The sequence below is a fragment of the Neomonachus schauinslandi genome, chromosome 8, assembly GCF_002201575.2.
Source record: "Neomonachus schauinslandi chromosome 8, ASM220157v2, whole genome shotgun sequence".
Lineage (NCBI taxonomy): Eukaryota > Metazoa > Chordata > Mammalia > Carnivora > Phocidae > Neomonachus > Neomonachus schauinslandi.
Window position 1 is genome coordinate 63,140,717 of NC_058410.1, and position 20,212 is coordinate 63,160,928.

Below are 20,212 nucleotides of genomic sequence, written 5' to 3' on the forward strand. Positions count from 1 at the left end.
TCAAATTAAAATGGGCCTTTTCTGATAGGATATTTTTAGAATCACAGAAATGATAATTAGAAATAAAATAACTCCTAGTTTAGAATATTTAAAAATTTGATCACTGTAAGAAAGATCACAGATGTGTTTCTCTTAGTTTAACAAGAGAGACATTACTATTTGGGTCAGACAGAATTCACTTATGCTGTTTTTTATATTAATACTCTGAAATGGTATCTGAACATATAGTTAATTGCTGTAAAAATGGACGGGACAAGAAGGTAAAAGTCATCATACTACCTTATGTGATAGAAGTAGAAACACCGCAAAGCTATTCCATACTGGCACAGTTAATGTAAAAAATAAATCTCTAAAAACAACTTGAGGAATTTGTACTATGCAAATTTATTCAGCATAAGAGATTTCTGAAAATGACAATTTGTAAAACAAGTAAAAACTATATTATTACAATAGTAAATATCTAAATGTATTTGAGAATAATTTATGTGCTCACTTAAATGTATCTAAAACATACTGTCACAATCATTTTCTCATTTAAAATATGAATTACTATCAATATGCCAAGTAGATTAAAAAATACCTTTTTTCTTAAATTCAAAAATGGTGTTACTAACATCAGATATATGTTTTTAGGTTGATTTTTTTATTTGTGGCTCTATATTTCACAACAATTTTTAACCAACACCATTTGTGACAACGTTATGCATTTTCATAGTGGTTGGCCAATCTTTCATTCCGATGTGTAACTTAATGTTTCTTTTTTTCTTAATGTTTCTTTTAACGTTATAGTGACTGTGTAAGTTTTGAATCCATGATGGTACCCTATCATACTTCACTTAACCAGTGAACCTAGATTGTTCCAGTATAACATGTTTATGATCTCGTTAAGTGAAAATTGAAACCTTGGGTACCCTACCTATTATTATGGAGACAGAAATTCTTTTCTGCATTTTTCTTTGTCATATTTGATCCTAACATGATAACATAAAATATTTTGATTTGTTGACTTGTATTCTCGTCGATAGCTCTTGCCCTGCATTACCCATTGCTCCTTCTTTCTTTTCTGTAGCCACTTACCAAATGTGATACTGCATTAAGAGACTTAGCCTTTGAAATCCTGCCCTCTTCAGTTCTAGGCCATACAGACTCATTAGCATAATGCTCCTCAAACACAGGCGTAATGCTTTTCTCCTCTATTTAAGAGCAGTTAGTAATTTTCTAGTGCCTGTTATATCAAATATAAAGCTTTTATCCTCAGAGTTAATATTCTGTCATCATCTGACCTTTTCTCTCTTAGCTATGTCATTTCTTTTTGCTCTTTGGCAGTCTCTCTGCTACTTCCAAACCACCTGGTTGTTATTAGCCCACAGGATTGGCTTCTAACTGCTTTCCTGCCTGTGCAGAGCTCACTCCTTGAATCACTGGGTGCCCACTGCTTCCTGAGACAGTCTATTCCATCTTCCATCTTTGGATAGGTCAGTTAGAGAGCTTTTCTCTTTACTGACCCGAAGTCAATTATAGGATACAGCATAGGATTTTTACTTGTATCTTTGTGTGTATGGCAGTCTAATGAGGTCTTCTTTCTTCGTTGTTTTGCATATGTGTATTACGTCCACAATGGCACTGTTTATCAGCTACTGGGAAGATCTCTGTACGTGGCAATCTCGCATTTCCGTACCCTGATCTCCCACCACCCCAGAACCACAACAGTTTGAACTCTCTGTGCACGGTACATACATATCTGATAATGAAGCTATATTCTAAATATGGAATTATTTATATGTGAAAATATATACACTTAAGTATATGTATCAAAGGATAAAAGAATCTCTATTTCAGAAATGATTGTGAATTTTAATTGTACAGATAGAATGATCTGATCATGTGCATACTCACCCCATACACAAGGAAAAATGCTTAAACATCACTAATTGTTTAACTCAGAAAACATTACATTTTGCCTGTTTTTCTATAATTGGTTAACTGTGACAATATTACATATTGTATATTTATCCAGACCTAGAAGGGCTTGGTTTTCTAAATGTATAATGTACTATTATGTTCTGGATTATAGAACGATTGGCATATTTAGTTCTATATGTGCAATTTCAAACAATGCAGGAAAAATATTGATAGTTTTACATACATTTTACACTGTGAATGTGAAAAATTATCTTGGAGTTGTTACTACAAAAAAAAAAAAAAAGATAGTTATATCTTTCAAATAGCCTTTGTAGCCTGACCTTTTACTAGCAGTTCTAAATTGTTAGCATCTCCAAACGTCCTTGCATTTGGAACTATCTCAAAAATTGTGTTCCCATAACAATTTAAATTGCATCTCCTGTGATACTATTTTAATCATTGTAATCAGCTACATCATATAATTAGATTTCAATCAGAACCTTTACTGCTATGCGGTAATCTGAGAAGTAGACACTTTAAAAATGTTATGTCTGCATGTGTTTCTTCTCCTGACCTCCCTCTACTCCAGCTAAGTGACACTATAATAAGGACAATAATTGGCCATGGAGAAAAGAGGTTGCCTTTCATTTGTCCCTCATAATGTGGAAAATATTGCCCAGGAGCAGCTGGGTAGGGCCATCATCAGTTGATGTTTGATAGAAAGATACGCATATGGTAATAGACTTTTCAGTAAAGGCTGTTACTTCTCTTGTGACCAATAAACACTGACTTATTTGTAAAATGGCTGCTCAGGGTTGGGAGTGCACCTCTGGGCCATGCGGGAGATTGGAATTCTTGGGACATGGTTGGCATGGGGTGAGGTGGGTGGCCTAGGTATGGAGCAACAGTGGGGAGGGCTCATCTACAGCCCGCATTGCTGTATTGTACTGCTTTGCAGGTCCTGAATTAACAGCAGTGAATTATTCTTTCTCACTTCTTATTATTACTAGATTTCGTTAAAGCCCACTTTTATGTCTTCCCATTAATCATCTGTGTAATTTTAGAAGGCAAAATGCATGAAGCTCAGAGTTAATTATGCATTCTATTATGCCTTTAGATATCTGGATGAAAGTCATGTTCCATCGCTCAATCCCTTCCCTAAAACTCATTTCCACAAGTGATGACTTAATGATCTATTTACTTTAAAGGTTTGCCTTTAAAGGTTAGCTGATTTGAAGGAAGAGACTTCTCTTCCATGGAATGAAAGAGAAGAGACTTCTCTCTCATGGAATCTGTAAGTATTTAGAAAAATCACTGTAGGCTTTGAAAATGCATTTAATATAACATATGTTGAAACCTAGGCTGGGACTATCCCTAGGTAGAGAGGACCCCTTTATACCCATGCAGAGTATGAGAGCCATAGTGTCCAAATTCTTGTTTCCATTTGTTAAACATGGAACCAACCAGCTGTGGAAACAGTGTAGATGAGGGTAAATTGCAGCTTTGTTTTGCAACTCCAAAGTCAGTATGTGTGAATAAAAGAATGATAAAGTAACAGAATTCTCAAATAGGATGATTACTAATCAGTTTTCCCTGATCAGTTTTGTTCTTCTACCATGAATAGCCAATCTATCATATCACTAGCTGGCTAGGAATGCAAACATTAGCTTCACGTGTGCCTGTCAATTTAATCTCTTAATTTCCTTTTTTACTCTGCAGTTTTGAAAAACATCACTCTTTGATAATAACATCCGTGACTTCTAGGTATAGGTCATGTGTTTGATTACCATAAGGAGATATTTTCTTATGTTTTTAACGGCAGAGTGCAGTGTTTTGCAAGGAGAGATGCCTTTGTGAGTTAGGATATATTCATTCCTGTTCGACTGTGCTTTTTCTGAGCTCTTATGATACAGTTCAATCAGAATGTGTGCAAAAATCCTTCTACTATAAACTACATTAATATTTGCTAAAATGTAAATCAGAAATACTACTTCAAGCACATTCTGGATTTAGTGAGAACACAAGCAAGGTGGATTTCAGGTGAGGAAAGACTGCCTCCCTCTAGATGTCAGTGTCCAATCCAGAGCCACATTTGCGGCAGAAGATTTCCTTGTTCTGGGTCAGGAAGCCTTCCCCCACCAAGGAGACCAAGCACTTCCCACAGTTAAAGCATTCACTGTGCCACTGGCGGTCTTGAAAGCAGATAAACTTGGCACCTCTGAGACCTGGAAAGGAATTGGAGGAAAAGAATATTCTTTCAATGAATAGATTAAGCATTCCATCAGGTACTCTCCTGGGAACTGCAGAGAACAGCAATGACCAAGAAGACTATAGCGAGGCAAGTATGTGGCCTTCCATGCCCCTGTGTCCACCTGGAAATGTCACCCGAGGCAATGTCCTCTGATGAGATCCAGCCTGATTCCCAGTCAACCTTTTCCATAATCTACAAAAGTAGGTAGAATCTGAATATACAAAATGGGTATTTTTGGAAACAGAGAAAGTTTGCCTAAGACAGATAAGGAAGTACAGTAAAATGCTGTGGGAAGGGGAGATAGATTTCAAAGTCAGAGATATCTAGGTGTGAATATGTTCTTTCTCTCTTCGTGACCCTCTTAGAAGCAAAATTAAGGTACAGTAAAATAAATATATACCTCCTAGCCTGGTGTCTGATGTTTTAATGACTTTGAGTTCTCTTTCCTCTATTTCTATGTTTAGTTTTACTTAAGATAAAGTTCCATGGTGATACTGTGGGTTTGGGACCCAATCTCCAAAAGCCCCCAATAGAAGATTTCATCCGGACCATCGTGTAGCTAGCCTAACATGACGACCTGATTACCTTGCTCAGAGACAACTTCAGCCCAGGCTTGCAACAAAGATCTGTGAGTCTAATCACTCTGGCCACTGAGGCCATGCTATCCAGTAATTAGCCTCTAGGAAGTGCCTTGTCAGCCCCACCACCTCCACCTGGGCTTCACGTGAGCCATAACGTTTCTAAGAAAGGTAATAGAATTTGAGTCTTCAGTGAGAATCCCTTTCTAAATTCCTTATATGGATCCAGACTACAGTTTAAGGAATTGATTTTGAGGAGTTGAAAGGGAGAAAAGGTATAGCGGTTGGGAAGGGTTTGGGATACCTTGGGTCTGTTTTTATTTGCCAAGTTTTTCCCCAAGTTCTTATAGTGGTACGAACTTCCCGTGATTTGCTCATTACTCACAGAGTGTGGCTAACATAGTCATGTGTTGATTCACATATAATTTCCAAATATTCCATTTGGGGAAGTAAAAAAAGGTGAATAAGAGTTCTACTTCAGATAAACTGTCCTTAAATATGATAATGAACTTTTATTTCCATGCTAGAAATGTTATTTGATGTCTTTACATGAAATTTACTAGTTTATAAACAAATGCACATCAAATTTCTTCACCTTCTTTGATTAAATTTATAGCTTGCTTATTTATGATGCTATCATCACTACTTGCTAATAAGAGTAAATCAATAATGAACCAATGAATTCCCTGAATGTTATTCAAAACAGTAATAAGCTGACTGTAAGAATCATATTCTATATATGCATGAATCATCTCTGTTCACAAAACTAATTATTACACATCTTGCATTTTGATGCTCATGAGCTTTTCTTGATTTTATTAGTAAGCCTGTACAAATGGGGGTAAATATAAAAATAATTCTTCCAGAATTTTACAAAGAAAAGAGAAATAGAAGCATCTGGTAGTAGGAATTTAAGAAAGGCGGATTCAACGTGTGAGATGTTTATAAATTATTTCAATTTTGAATACATTTACTCCCTCAAGTCATGAGGCTCATTTGTATTAAGAAAGTCCCCCAGGAAACTGGTCTCTGGCACTTGTTTTATTTGACTTCATTTATTACTGAAAATTCAGTAGAATAAGAGCTAGCATTTGTTGAGCACTTGAAAATGAGTCAGTCACTATTCTAAGCCCTTCACATGTACTGCTTCACTAGCTCTCACCTTACCTTCATGAGTAGATATTACCGTCAACTCTGCTTTGCAGACTAAAATGGATGAACAGAGAGGTTCAACCACTTGCCCAAATCAGCCAGCTGGTATGTGACAGATCTGGGATTCAGTCCTAGGCCATCTGGCTTCAGAACCTGTGCTCTTAACTTCCCCAAATTCAGTCTGAATTTATCTTTTGTAAAGACCATAATCAGGAACATTAGCATTCCTTTCAGAAGAAATAACATTTGAAACTCCTTTTACTCAAAATAAACAGAAATGGCAGGAAGCGAAGGTGTGATCCTATTCAACTCCTCATTTGCAAGCAAGGCAAATGAGGACCTCCGTGGTGGTGAGTTCTTTACCCATGGTCCCACAGTCTTCAGGGGCAGAGCCAAGGCCAAGGTCTTTTACTCGCTAATCCAGAGCACGTCCCTACGTCAAGCTACTTCATTTATCCCAGAAAATTTGAAAGGTTAATTGTATCTTAGAGGAGAAAAAAAATATAGTTCTACCTTGAGTTTGTTCAAATGAATCAAATTTATTCTGATGGGATTTAAAAAAATCACACCTGAGACTCATAGGTAGATTTAGTTAATATAAAAAAGTATTTTGAAAACACCCTAACATAGTTTCTTAGATTGACACATTGTTTGCATGAATGTGCAACTTTCAGAAGATAAATATATGGCAGCATAAGAATTCCCTGTGGTACATTAATTCAAAGAGCTCAATTTTAAAGAAACACTAGTGCAAAGCATAAAAAAAAAAAATATATATATATATCTCAGATAAAAAAACAGTGAAGTGAGTTGGAAGTTTTTGCAGGCATTTTAGTCTCAGGTGTCTCTCATCAGAGCCAAAAGAAGATTATGATCATTATCAAAAAGCTGATTATTCTAAGTTAAATACATAATCCTGTATTTGGCTTACTTTTGGGTCAAATCTGTGGTTCTTGATCATACTTATATTACCTGCAGGACAATGTGTTTTTTTTTTTTTTTTTTTTTTTTTTAAAAGATTTTATTTATTTATTTGAGACAGAGAGAATGAGATACAGAGAGCATGAGAGGGAGGAGGGTCAGAGGGAGAAGCAGACTCCCCGCCGAGCAGGGAGCCCGATGCGGGACTCGATCCCGGGACTCCAGGATCACGACCCGAGCCGAAGGCAGTCGCTTAACCAACTGAGCCACCCAGGCGCCCGACAATGTGTTTTTTCTCTCTGAACCTGAAAGACCTGGGCTCAGTGATTAACAAGAAACAATCCAACAGAAAAAAGTCACTTAGCTACATGAATCTGCGATGGATGAGAATTGAAACTCCTCAAGTTCAGGGCTCACATAGGCTCTTCACAGGTCAGTATTAGCCATTTGGGTACCCAGGAAGTGTTTAAACCCATTTTGACTTGTTTAATTTTCTCATTTCCTCATGGAAGCCCCCCTTTCTTTTTCTGGCTAGTTCAAGAAAAGTGTTCTAGACTAAATCAACTGCATGCATTGGGCTGTAATTGCAGATTCTGCCAAGGAGATTTATGAGCTCCCAGGACTGACGCATTTCTGGAAGTCCCATTTTCTAACTAAAACTGGTAGCGACAGTGGCTTATTCCCCTGACTGTAGGAGCTGTGAGATGTGTAGAGGCAGGGGAGTGGAGTGGTGAAGAGCCCAAGCTTTGGAGCCCGGTAGTCTGGGATTGCCAATGGAATCCAATGCAAGGGTTGGGAAGGTAACAGAGCTGAGAGATGGAGATGAGTTGTGGGGACCAGAGACCCAGCTGGGAGGTCTGCTCACCCCGGCAGGTTCTTCATGTATTTTTGGCTGCAGAGATGGGTTTTGCACTAGTTGTTTCCAAACATGTGCAGGCCAAACAAAACACACCTGCCAGCCAGCTGTAGCCCTGGACTGGGGTGAGATGCTGAAAAACATGGTGCCCTGTGCAGAAAAATGGGACCTTGTCTGTTTGTCTGGGTAAATCTCTCCCTCCCCTTGCAAGTCAGTGAAAACCTGCCAAGCTGGGTTGCCGTGAAACTCTTTTCTTTCTTTCTTTGAAGATTTAAGAAGATTCAACTTTTATTTTGTGATGTATTTGAAGATGGAGGGAGGAAAAGGATAAAATAATCTTTAATTCTGTGTTACATAAACTAAACTAAAAGAAGTGAAATCTGATCTAAGAATCCTAGGAATGGGAACTAGAAGTACAGTTCTGCCTAAAAGAATAGGTGCTGGGGTTCTCAGGTCATGCCAGCTTTTTTTTTTTTACTATAGGATTAGCATTTTGGAAATACTTCTGGGGAAAATATAATGCATCATTTTACCTTGAAAATCTTTTTAACATGGATCAATTTACCATTTGTGATATTTTCAAATCATGTCACGTGTATTTTGTTCGTTCAGCAGAATGCCATCTTGTTTTATTTTATCTATTCATAATTAAAATGTATTGCAAGTGGATTGAGAGAAATGAGAATGATATACTTGTTAGAAGCATCTTAAAATGAAGTTTAATTAACTCCTGACCTATGCCACCCTAATTATTACAGCTTCAGATTTTTGTACAATACTTGCATTTTTAATTAAAACCTTTTCTACTTTAGGGCCCTTTGCCCTTGTTTGGAATTAAGCAGGATTTTTATTTATAAGTATCCCTTTCTCCCACTCAAATCATTAACTGGCAGGCCTCCTTGTGAAGTTCTCTGACCTCTCAGCTCATCCTGTTCTCCTCTCTCCCTGAACGATTACTTAAGTCATTACCATTAGGTTTAGTATTAATTACCCTCTACAGAACATGGCAGCCCTAATTATGCTCTCCACTTGCCTTGACGGGGTCTGTGTAATATTTGTATTTACGTGTGGGTACCCCTGTGTGTGTATCTCAGAAGATTATCATTTTTCCTCGCGTTTCCCAAATTAACTATATAGCAAATCTACATAGCCATCGTAGAACCATACTAAACTGAAGAACTCACCAGTAATGGGTTTGGTGCAGGCTGCACACTTTTTGGCATAAAGATGGTTGTAGCAGTCCAAACAGAATGGATAATCATCTCTGGACATAAACTCTTCTTCGCAGAGCTCTTTCCTACAGCCACTGCACAGAAAACACTCTTTATGCCACGGTTGGTCACGAAACGTTATCCCACCTGAAGTTATCACCTGCCAAAGGATCACAAAAAGGCAGTGACCATAGAAGCTGGTACAATTCGGACCTGTCACGATCCTCTTCTGTGTCCACAAGTGGTAGTTTTGGCTACTCTATTACCTTGTGTCAGGATGTCCTTTCCCTGTGATTTTTTTGAATCAATATGAGAAGCAAAAGGTTATAAGGATTAAATAGAACTGGCAAGACATATCCTAATTTTTCTCTTACAGTGGAATAGAGAAGAAGCAGGGCCATCATGGACTCAGGAAAATGAAAAAGAAGTAGATCCTTGATTCCTTTTCTCATCTTTCTCTTTCTTGTGGGGCTTCAAAGATCTGCCATCAGAACTAAGGTATTTTCTACACCAGGTTCTCATTTCCATGTCTAACTTTTAAGGAAGCTGAAAAAAGCTACTTTCCCCTGAAAGCTTTATTCCAGCAGTAGCAATGCTGAATGGCATTATTAAGGACCATCATCCACTAATCATGACTAATATTTCTGAAGTGAGCTTTCAGTCTTCAGCCCTGTGCTAAGGGATGACCACTTCTTTTGTTCTTAACATCTGACACAGCCAAGACTATTATCTTTCCCCCTTTAAGAGATGAGAAACTACTGAGTATTAGAGTGGTCAGGTCCCTCGCCAGGTCACACAGAACTAGTATGCAAACCTACACAGTCTGACTCCTGAGCCTGTGTGCTTAGCCAGTAAAACAATACTGAGGCAAGGTTACTTTTTGCTCATGAACAGTTGATAAGTCCTTGTCGAATGAATGAACAAACACCAAGGGGAAAAACATTTGGACAGCAATTCTGGTATTGTATCTAGCACAAATGGGGTGCTTTACCAACTGCATGGGTTTTCAGCTTTAGAACTCTAAGTAATGATGAGCACAGCTTATATGTTGAACCTTAATGTGTGATGTGCGAGGGTTTTGTCAGAGATGATTATTATTCCTCCATAACATATATATTTTTTTCTAAACCAGTTTAATCCATGGGTTGTACTTTTTAAAAGGCTGAGACACCTTTATTTAGAATCAGATGGGTAAATATTGGACAACTGTTCTTGGGTAGCAATTTTTAAGTCATAGCGTCTTTTGAACCCATGGCGGTTGAGCTCTTGGAGTAGCTTTGGAATCTGGAATGTGTTCATGTGCTCTCTGAGGCGAGTCCTGTAATCTTTGTATTCAAATTAACTGGATATAGAAAATGTAGAGCCTCTTCTAAGCCATCTTATTGATGAAAAATTAAAAAAAAATGTTTTCTATGATACATGCTTTTGAAAAGCATGATTCTAAAGATATTTTTGAATCTTACAACAAATATCTTAAAAATTAAAGGTATTTGATAGAACAGTTATTTTACCTAAAGGAAAAGATGTATACTAGTCTAAATAAGTAAATGGGAAACATAATGGTGTGTGTGAACTAAAGCAATTTAAAATACCCCCTACTGATTTCAAATGGCTCACCACAGGGACAGCAGAATTCAAGATTCCTTTGATTTGTTTGGTTGAATTATTAGCAGTCAGTGCTTAAAAGATTCCAAACTTGAAAAATGTATTCACAGCAAAAGAAAACTTGATAAGTATTCCAGAGACTGTTTAATTAGGGAGAAGAAACTCTGGAACATTAAAAATAGTTTGCTTATGATTATGTTCCTTTTGAGGAGGCAGGCAGGCTGAGATGAAGCCGAATATCCAGGCGTGGTTTTTGCCATTGATTTATCCCAGGATTTGGAACAAGTTTCTTCTCTGGCAAAGTGGAAGCAGTATTGGTTTTGTGCTTCGTAGACCATAGCCGATGAATCAGAGAATACTCTATTTGAACCTCAAGGAGTTTGGATTCAAAGCACTTGGAGTTTGAGGTTCCTTGTTTTTGGTAGAAAACAGGTTTTATTTATTTATTAATTTATTTTTATTTTATTTTATTTTTTTAGAGAGAGGGAGGGAGAGAGAGTGGGGACAGTGGAGGGAGAGGGTGGAAGAGAGAATCCCAAGCAGGCGCCACGCCCAGCAAGGAGCCCAATGTGGGGCTCGATCCCAGGACCCTGAGTTCATGACCTGAGCCAAAATCAAGAGCCGGACCCTTAACCAACTGAACCACCCAGGCATCCCAGAAAATAAGTTTTAGTTTCACAAAATAAAATCTCTGAAAAAAGTTCTAAGGGCCTGGTTGTCCAGTATTTTTTGCCCATTTTGTTTGTTTTATTTGGTCTTTGGTTTGAGTTGAAACATTGTTTTTCTTCAGCTTGGATCATCTCGATCAGAAACATTTATATCCAGCTTTCCTTAAATGACTTGTGGTTTTAAAAGTTAAATAGAAAATAATCTGGCATGTCGTGATCTGTCTACTACCCAACATAAATATTTCACAAAGTTTTGGTGACTTCAAGTCATGTCCTAAATATAGGACAGGCTCCTATAACTTGGGAAATGCCAGTGCTTTGGCCTCAAATGGTGCGTAGCCCGGGTATACTAGAGAAATTCCCCGTCTTGAATCTTTATAGCATTGAAAGAAACTTTATATTGTAGGCCCAATAAATGATTTTAAGATAATTCCCGCAAGTCTCATTAATGTTTTAGCTTAAGTCTTTAAAAAATATAACATGAACATGGCCAACTTAGTTGTCCCATAAAACAGTGAGATAAATCTACCATTTTATTTCCAACATCTGTTTCTAAAATGCATGTCTTCAGGGCACCTGGGTGGCTCAGTCGGTTGAGCATCCAACTCTTGATTTCAGCTCAGGTCATGATCTCAGGGTCATGGGATCGAGTCTACTTAAGATTCTCTCTCTCCCTCTCCTTCTGCCTCTACCTACCCCCCTTGTGCGTGCTCTCTCTCTCTCAAAAAAGAATATAGTAAAATAAAAAAAAAATAAAATGCAGGTCATCAGTTCTGGTAAATCTTCTGAGCTTCATATATTGCAGGGTCATAGGATCTGAGAGTTGCTTATAAAGTCATTGTCTAAGTCAGTGTTACTGGTAGAGTAATGAGAGTCTCTGGGTGTAGGATGGTTTTATATCATGTTACTATCAATTGTAATTTCAGCCATCATTATAGTGTAATCTAATGATTATGACTTAGGAGTTTATTGTTTCCTCTGCAAATGCAGTCCTTGTATTTTAAATACATGGAGAAAATTACCGTGCTCATGTGCTCCCATAGAAAGTGGTAGTGAGACTTCTAGCTGTCCAGATGCAATTATACAAATGGTCCTGAGATCTGCCAGAGCATCTCATAGATCAAAAATGTTTAGACACCACTGCTTTCCCATCACAATTATAGTGTTATTTTAAACTTTATGATGCCTCATGGGTCAAGGATTTCTCCAAGTACATCGATATATATTTTATGAAATACAGAGGTTTTATCAAGGTGATAGAGATGAGTGACTCTTTCATATAAAAGCTTAAAGGCTAAAAAAGAGATGGACAAAGTTTACTTGAAGGCAGGACTTCATTCTTATTGGAAGATATGTTTTGAAGGGGTCTCCGAGTCAGAAAGCCTTATATGATGCTCTGGAACTGGAAACGAACGACATGCTGCCCTTCGTCCTCTTTCTGTCTTTCTGTCTAGTGAATTTCCCTAGTGATCTTGTCACTCTCTTGAGTCTACTTACTTACTCTTTAGAAATATTAAAGCTTTAAGCCAAGAAGACATTTGTGTTGCTGGGACATAATGTGAGAAGTTAAACATCCTGTTTAAATTGGTTCTGTCAGCGACTTTGTGAGACAAATCATATTTCTCTGTAACGAAATGGATCCAAAAGTATTTTCTAAGAAATATCTTGTATTCTACAAACGATGTGTGCCCTCTGCCAGAATACAGGAAATCTTGTGTGGTAGCAGTGAATGGAACTGGACTATCTTGAGCTTTTGGAATCTTACATTCGTGTCCTGGGGGAAATTTATGATGATAAAAATAGGTGGCCATCTTCATTGTGATGGATGGGTAGTGTGCTTCTGGACATGCCAGAATTCAAAACTAACATGCACATGCAAAGACAGAATGTGATAGGATCAGTGCATTCCAAATATCTAGGGATGTTAAAAAGCAGTGATCTGGAAGGTTCCACAAGCTTCATCCTCTTTAGATAATTACCTTCTTACAAAAGCTGCAGTAGTGAGCAAACTCCTTCTCAAAACATGGCACACAGTAATTGCCACTCTCTTTGGAAATCAAAGGCTTAGTTCCTATTGGCTGTCGGCAATGGTCACACACAAAACAGGTTTCATGCCAGTAGTTTCCCTTAAATTCCATTTTGCGGGAACCTGTCCCCCCCACCCCAAATAAGAACCTGTTAGTACAAATGAAACATCATTTTACTTATTTTAAGTAAAGATATGTCAAATTACTAAAAATATATATATTTTAACATTAAGATGATAAACTTAACTGTCCTTATAGAAAAAGTGTTTTGTTGCCTTCTAAAACATTTATCTGAAAAAAAAAGAAGGTAGAGTTCATGATGAAGGTGAGTCGCTCTTTTACTGAAAACTCTTGTGCTGTGTAAGCTACAATTTTGAGATTTGAAAGTACAACTAATGGAGACTCTGAAGGGCTGCATGTGGTTTAGATAGATTGGGCCATAATTATCAGTACTGGGATATTAGGAATGCCCGAGGCACAAACTCTTGAGATTGATGTTGTGCAGTTATGGTCTCCTAGAAACTCTTTGAATTCATAATAAGGAAATGAGAGAGAATCGTGTTTATGCTGCTGTCCTAGGGATTTAGAAGAGAATCAAAACAGAGAAAGTGCTTGCCTGAAAGTATAATGATGTACATGAATCCTTGACTTGCCTAAAAGGAATAAAGATGAGGGACCCCCAAACCATTTTTTGTCCTGCTACAAAATGATGGTTGGCCCCATTCTCCTATGATGGATTATGCTTCCCGATGCCATTGTTTATGCCTAGGACAGGGTGTTTAATGCAGCGTTAGTGTTACTAGTTTAGATTTTATCTTTATTCTATGGCTCAGATAGTGGTTGAAAATGTCTCTATGAATTAATTAACTTCATGAAAATACGTTGAACACTGTAATTTACCCATACAGAATAATTACCCAGAAAGAATAATCCTTTTATTTCTAAAAAGACACAAAATGAAATCAAGAGATAGCAAGGTAGATGTCTTTCTCCAAAGGAGGGCTTTCTTAGCTACTATACTCTTCCTATGCTTGGGCGTAATTCAGAGTGTTGCAGCTTCAGTGAGAGACTGGAGCTCCCTTGGGATCTTACCAGGCATGATGGTCTTCTTGCAGTGGAAGCACTTGGAGGAGCACTCGTTAGAATAGCACTCCGAGCACAGCAGGCGTTCATCCTTGGCAGCAAAAGGCTTTTCCACCAAAGAGTGATTGCATTTGGCGCAATTGAAGCATGCTTCATGCCAGTGTCGGCCTTTGTAACAAAGATCCTTCGAGACAGTAAATATGAGTTAATTAAATGTGCTAGTAACAGAACAGGTCATTTGATAAGACAAAACTGAACACTCTTGGGACTCTGGTGTCAGTAGTTTGTGCTGGTAGCTTGAGGGAAAGTTGTCATTGATACTATTACCCATGGAGAGGAGCCTCTCTGGGGCAATTAAGAGCTAGAGCCTGGGGCTTTCTTAGTTGGTCACTAAAGACAGATGGAAAATAAACTCTTTCTTATTTCTTCAGATTTCCTCTTCCTTTTATCAACTATAAGAGGGGTTTTTCATGGAATGATTTTTATTTTTAAGTTGTAATATCTTATTATTGTTTGAGATTAAACAAAATCTCAACACCACAAAACAAAGACAAAAAAGAAAAAGAAAAAGAGAAAAACAATAATGTGCATTGTGGGAGGAATGGGCTGTCTGAGGGCCCAGTGGACTTAGGGGGGATGAGCCTGATTTGAAGTCAGAAAATACAGATTTTTGAAATCTCTACACTTCTAATGATTTATGTATTTATTCATTTATACTCTTGTCATTCCAGAAATAAACCAGCATTTTAGCTGTGTAACTCTGGGCAAATAACGTAACCTCTTTAATCTTTAGCATCTTAAACTATCTTCTAAGATCACTGTGAGGATTAAAGTAGATGTTATAGTTCATAGTGCTAAGCACAGTACCTGGTCACTGATGGTAACTTTGAAGATGCTTATATCCAGGAATAGAGCAATACAGTATTAACGGTCAATACCGAAGGAAATGAGGCATTCCAAAGCATTTCTCTGCTTGTTTGCATGCAATCATTCTGTGAATTGAAAACCTACCTTGGAATCTGATTCGATTGGTTCTTTGCACTCTTCGCAATAGTTAGAAAAGATACGATCGTAACATGAAACACAATATGGATTGTCATTCTTTAGTACATACTTCTTCCCAAGAAGTGATGCTGTGCAGTATTGACAATCAAATTGAGCAGTTGTCATTTTGGTTCAGTCCTGTGAATAAGAAAATGATTCATGTACATGAAAGCAAATTTTTATAAGATAAATTATAAAGCATTACTAGGAGCCAAACACTTGAATGAATTTATATCTTAAGCAAAAAAACAAAACACCAATTTAGGAAAATATGCTGTAGTCATGGTGACATTTGGAGTGATTTAGGAAAGGCTACTCTCCCATTTTGGCAGTTCCTGTGTGTTTTGCTAACAAAATGCAGTAAGCCCGCAGCCAGATTGTGAAAAACATCTTGTATTCATCATTCACTAACATGAACTTCAATGAAAACGTGGTATGTGTTGAAAGAGGACAGTTTCACCTCAAGGATATAAATATGAACTGTTGATAGGTCTTTCACTAACTGTCATCACTTCCTAACTTGCTGGAGAGTTCTGGAGGCAGAGTTCCTTGGAAATCACAACAGTTTGAAATGGAAGTTAATAATCAAGTACACTGTCGGGGCACCTGGGTGGCTCAGTTGGTTAAGCGACTGCCTTCGGCTCAGGTCATGATCCTGGAGTCCCGGGATCGAGTCCCGCATCGGGCTCCCTGCTCGGCGGGGGGTCTGCTTCTCCCTCTGACCCTCCCCCTCTCATGCTCTCTGTCTCCCATTCTCTCTCTCAGATAAATAAATAAAACCTTTAAAAAAAAAAGATTTTAATAATCAAGTACACTGTCATTTTCTAAGCCATTCTTTTATTTCTCAAATCTTTATTGGGCACCTAAGGAGGGTTCTGCACATTAGTCCTCACATCTTCTTGTACTATGTACTCTCTGTTGGGACATCCTCCTTCCTTGTAGCTTGAACCTCCCCAAATATGCTGTTGACTCCCAAATCTGTAGCTAAAGCTACACTTGCCTCCTGGGCATCTCATTTTGGATGGCCCATACTAACCTGGCCAAATACAACTCCTTAGCAGGTAGGACTTAGTCCAAGTGCTAGGTCTTTCTGGTTGCTGTTGAACAGTTGCCCAGATGTAGAATCAGGGGAAACCATCAGTGGTAGAAAAGAGCTCTAAGCTTCTCCAGGTTTTAGGACTAAACTAAGATGTATATAGAATGGTGACTAGCAGCATTTGCTGAATGAAAAACTGATACGAAACATAGAGCCAAGGCAAGAATAAGGAAACCAGTAAAGAACAGAACATACAGATTTCAAAAGGTCTAATTAGGCATTGAACATGAGTTTTTCATTGTCACCAAAAACACTATCACTGCTTTTCTTGGAAAATGAGATTTGTTATCTTTGGATTTACTGGAATATATTAGGAGCTTTCAATATTTTCTAATTCTCTACCTTGGAACTTTTTTTTTTTAATTGTAGCAAAATCAGAAAATCAGTTATTGTGACGCTTTTCACAGCATTTTTATTTTTTATTTTTTTTAAAGATTTTTTATTTATTTATTCATTTGAGACACAGAGATACAGAAAGAGAGAGAGAGCATGAGCAGGGAGAGAGGCAGAGGGAGAGGGAGAAGCAGGCTGCCCGCTGAGCAGGGACCCCGATGCGGGGCTCGATCCCAGGATCATGACCTGAGCCGAAGGCAGACGCTTAACCATCTGAGCCACCCAGGCGCCCCTTTCACAGCATTTTTAATGCTAGTTTTTATTTAGTACATTCAAATTGTATTCTCATACATTTTTGCCTTCTTTTATTTTAATGATGAGGTGTCCAGCAGACTGTCTTGCTGAATATATATTGTTATTAATTCTGTACATAACAGCTTTGCTATATTGTTCTTCACTAACAGAGAAAAGACAGGATTTAGAACATGTGGGTTTTTTTTCCCAGGAAAGATGAAAATTCATACTAGAAAGTTCCCAATGGAACATGCCAAAATTATCTGCAAGGAACATTGAATTCCCTATTTGATTAATTCCACAGAAATGTCCCCTCCAAGTGAATACAAACACACTCAGAGTTACCGAGGGCTTAGAAACAGGAGGAAAATAGATCTGATTCCCTTGAAAGATTTTAAAATGTGAGTTTTATTCACATTTACGGTGATCATGTGTTTATCTCTTAATAGTGAAATCAGGTTTATATACCTTTAACTTTCATCACTTAGTATGGAAAATGCCATCTTCATTATTAGTACTTACTTGGAGTTAGCTGTACATAATAGCATCATGGAGCAAGGGAACTCCCAGTCTACTTCCATTTGGTGAGGCTTTTAGTATCTTATAAAATGAAGAAGCAACTGAGGGGATTACAAAACTGGTAGTGTTTCAGCACTTTAAACACAACATTGCAATACCTATATTTTATTTATTTTATAAATATATACATACTGATATCAAAATATATAATCAATAAATATAAAAACTTGTCTAGATAAGTATCCCCATCCTAGCCACATAATAGGCCTTGCTCCATAGAAAATTCTTAACAAAATGGACCATATTTTATTTTATTTTTTTTGAAGAAAGTTACTTATTTTGTTTTTCTTTTTTTTTTTTCTTAAAGCAGCATCGGACAGTTGGGTCGGGTGGGAACAGTCATTTCAACATCTCAAAACCTTGTGATTTTGCATTTTATAGAACTATACAGTGAGACAAGGCCTTTAGTCTAGGTCAATGTGTATTGAATATCTACTCTGTAATATTTGAACTCCCTGCCCTCCAGAAGTCTGGATTCTCTTAGTTTAACTCTTACCTTGGTAATAGTGAACATAATTTGAGCTAAGAGAACAAACTAAATGTTCACCTTCTTATTCTTGGTTGGGGAAAATACACTCAGAAATTCAGCCCTCATTTTCATGAAGTCTCTCATTTACCTGTGGATATGTGAACCCATCCAAATAGAGGTGTTATAACCATATACGTGATACATATTCTACTGGAACCATGGAATTCTTAGGGAACTAATAGAAAAGAGGGTGAGGAGCTACAGTATCAGGAGACCTTCCTGGGAAGACTTTAAGGAAGTTAAGCTGTGGGAACTCAGGAAGGAAGGAAGGAAGTGAGGGAGGGAGGATCAGTCCTGATTTGGCAGGAAAGGAAGGGGAAAAGACAAATGGGAGAATGGCGCGGGATCTCTTCTGAAGTTGGGAAATGGTGAGTCTTGGGAAACAAATTTTCACCTGGGTACATTCAGGATTAAAGAAGACCTTGAAACTAAAGCTTCTTAAAGCTATTTGAACTCTTAATACAAGCAGTTCTAAATGTGGTGGGGGCAGGCAAGAGAAGCGAAAGAATTTCTCTAATCAAATCACTTTTTACCTAACCTTATTCTTTTCTAAACATCATTCTGTCCTTTTTCCTCTTCTTTATCCCTAACATTAATATTTTTAAATACTCAGGGAATAATTCTGTGTCCAGGAGAGCAGATCCAATGGTTTGCTCTTAATCACTTCCTAACAAGGAAAGCTGTATGAAAGAAGATGAGGACCCTGTGATTCTTATCTCAGGAACCCCCATCTGAGAGCTAATTTGGCAAAGATACCGGGAAAAATTTCTCTTTCAAAGATTTTAAATCCTTTTCTTTCAAAGATCTAAAAAACGGATCTATAATTATGAACCATAAGAAATCTTAATATTAACAATGTAACCCAACTGGATAGCATTTCATTTTTTAAGGTATGAACTCAGGAAATGCTAGTATCAATATCAAGTTCTTGGCAGACTTCTTTCAAAGGGATTATATGTATCAATTAGATATATTCTAGTCAAATTTCTTTCGAAGTCATTCTGCAATTATACAATAGTTTGAGTACAGAATTTTTATCATTGCCTACTGGGGTTTTAGAAGATTGATTTAGAGATACACTGATATATCAAAGAACTGCCATATCTAAAAACAAATAAATACCTCAGAAATCCGGTGTCATGACTAGACTTGACTTTCATTATCCAGTTCCTCTTTTATTTTAGATTCTACTTAGAAAGGTGTGAGTTCATTGGCGATAGTTTCTATACCTGAGAATGCCATTTCTTAGATGTTATTTTTTAAACCAGGAATAATTTTGTGTCAAGTTATATTTTATGGTGAATTATTGATTAGAAGGCTAATGCTGTGAGCAATATATCCACTTATATTTTTACTCTGCTGAGCAGAATTAATAGATTCACAAGAAATGTACTTGAGACTATGTCAAGCAGGAGGGAGGCAGGGATTTGATGCCCTGTATCTTTAATATGCTTTTGTTTGCAAGGCATCATCCATCATTCATTTATTCATGCAGTCAATCAACATTTAAGGTTTTTTTTTTTTTGCAAAGTAATCTGCCAGAAGTTATGAAGGACATAAAAGAGAGTAGATTCCAATCCTACCCTCAGAGAACTTATAATTGAGTAGGAAGAGTAAGGACATTTTATAAATAACTAAACAAAAGTTAGGAAGTGATGAGGGGAAATGAAAGATTGTAAGAATTTAGAGCAGCAGTTCTAAACACAGAGGATACATTAGAGTTTAAAAATTTCCAAAGTGCACCCCTACTCCACACCAATTAAATCAGAATTTCTGGAGGCAAAGAATGAGAATAAGTATTTTTCAGGTCTGAGGTGGCTCTAATGTCCAATGAGGTTTGTCCAATGGTGGTGAAAACCACCAATGTAGAGGAGACAGAAGAATGATGACTTTTAGTTAGGAAAAATCCAGGAACAAGTTGGAGAAGGTGGAGTTGGAATGAATCATGCAGTAGATGTTATAGGTTGGCTCTCTCAACCTTGGCTTTACCCTCCTCGCTGGAGAGGTCAGGAAGCTAAAAATATTTCCTGGCCCCTCTTCAGCTGGTGTCTGGGAGGCAAATTTGGCTCTGCTAACTCAAACC

At 37.5% G+C, this 20,212-nt stretch overlaps 1 protein-coding gene across 1 annotated transcript; it reads right to left on the reverse strand.

Annotated features, from left to right (window-relative positions):
• Positions 1–3,923: 3,923 nt before the first annotated feature.
• On the reverse strand, positions 3,924–15,424 carry FHL5 (four and a half LIM domains 5). The gene is made up of 5 exons (XM_021693562.1): positions 15,266–15,424; positions 14,264–14,438; positions 13,124–13,293; positions 8,845–9,031; positions 3,924–4,127 (listed from the first exon to the last, which is right to left on the reverse strand). Exons 1-5 carry the CDS (start codon positions 15,422–15,424, stop codon positions 3,964–3,966), a joined length of 855 nt encoding a protein of 284 aa, XP_021549237.1. The 3' UTR covers positions 3,924–3,963.
• Positions 15,425–20,212: the final 4,788 nt, after the last annotated feature.

Coding starts and splice junctions, on each gene's coding strand:
- FHL5 (XM_021693562.1), bottom strand. CDS start 15,424: ATGACAACTGCTCAATTTGATTGTCAATACTGCACAGCATCACTTCTT. Junction 9,032..13,123: donor ACTGCAGCTTTTGTAAGAAG/GTAATTATCTAA, acceptor ATCCTTTGGCAG/GTGATAACTTCAGGTGGGAT. Junction 4,128..8,844: donor CTGCACCAAACCCATTACTG/GTGAGTTCTTCA, acceptor ATTCCTTTCCAG/GTCTCAGAGGTGCCAAGTTT.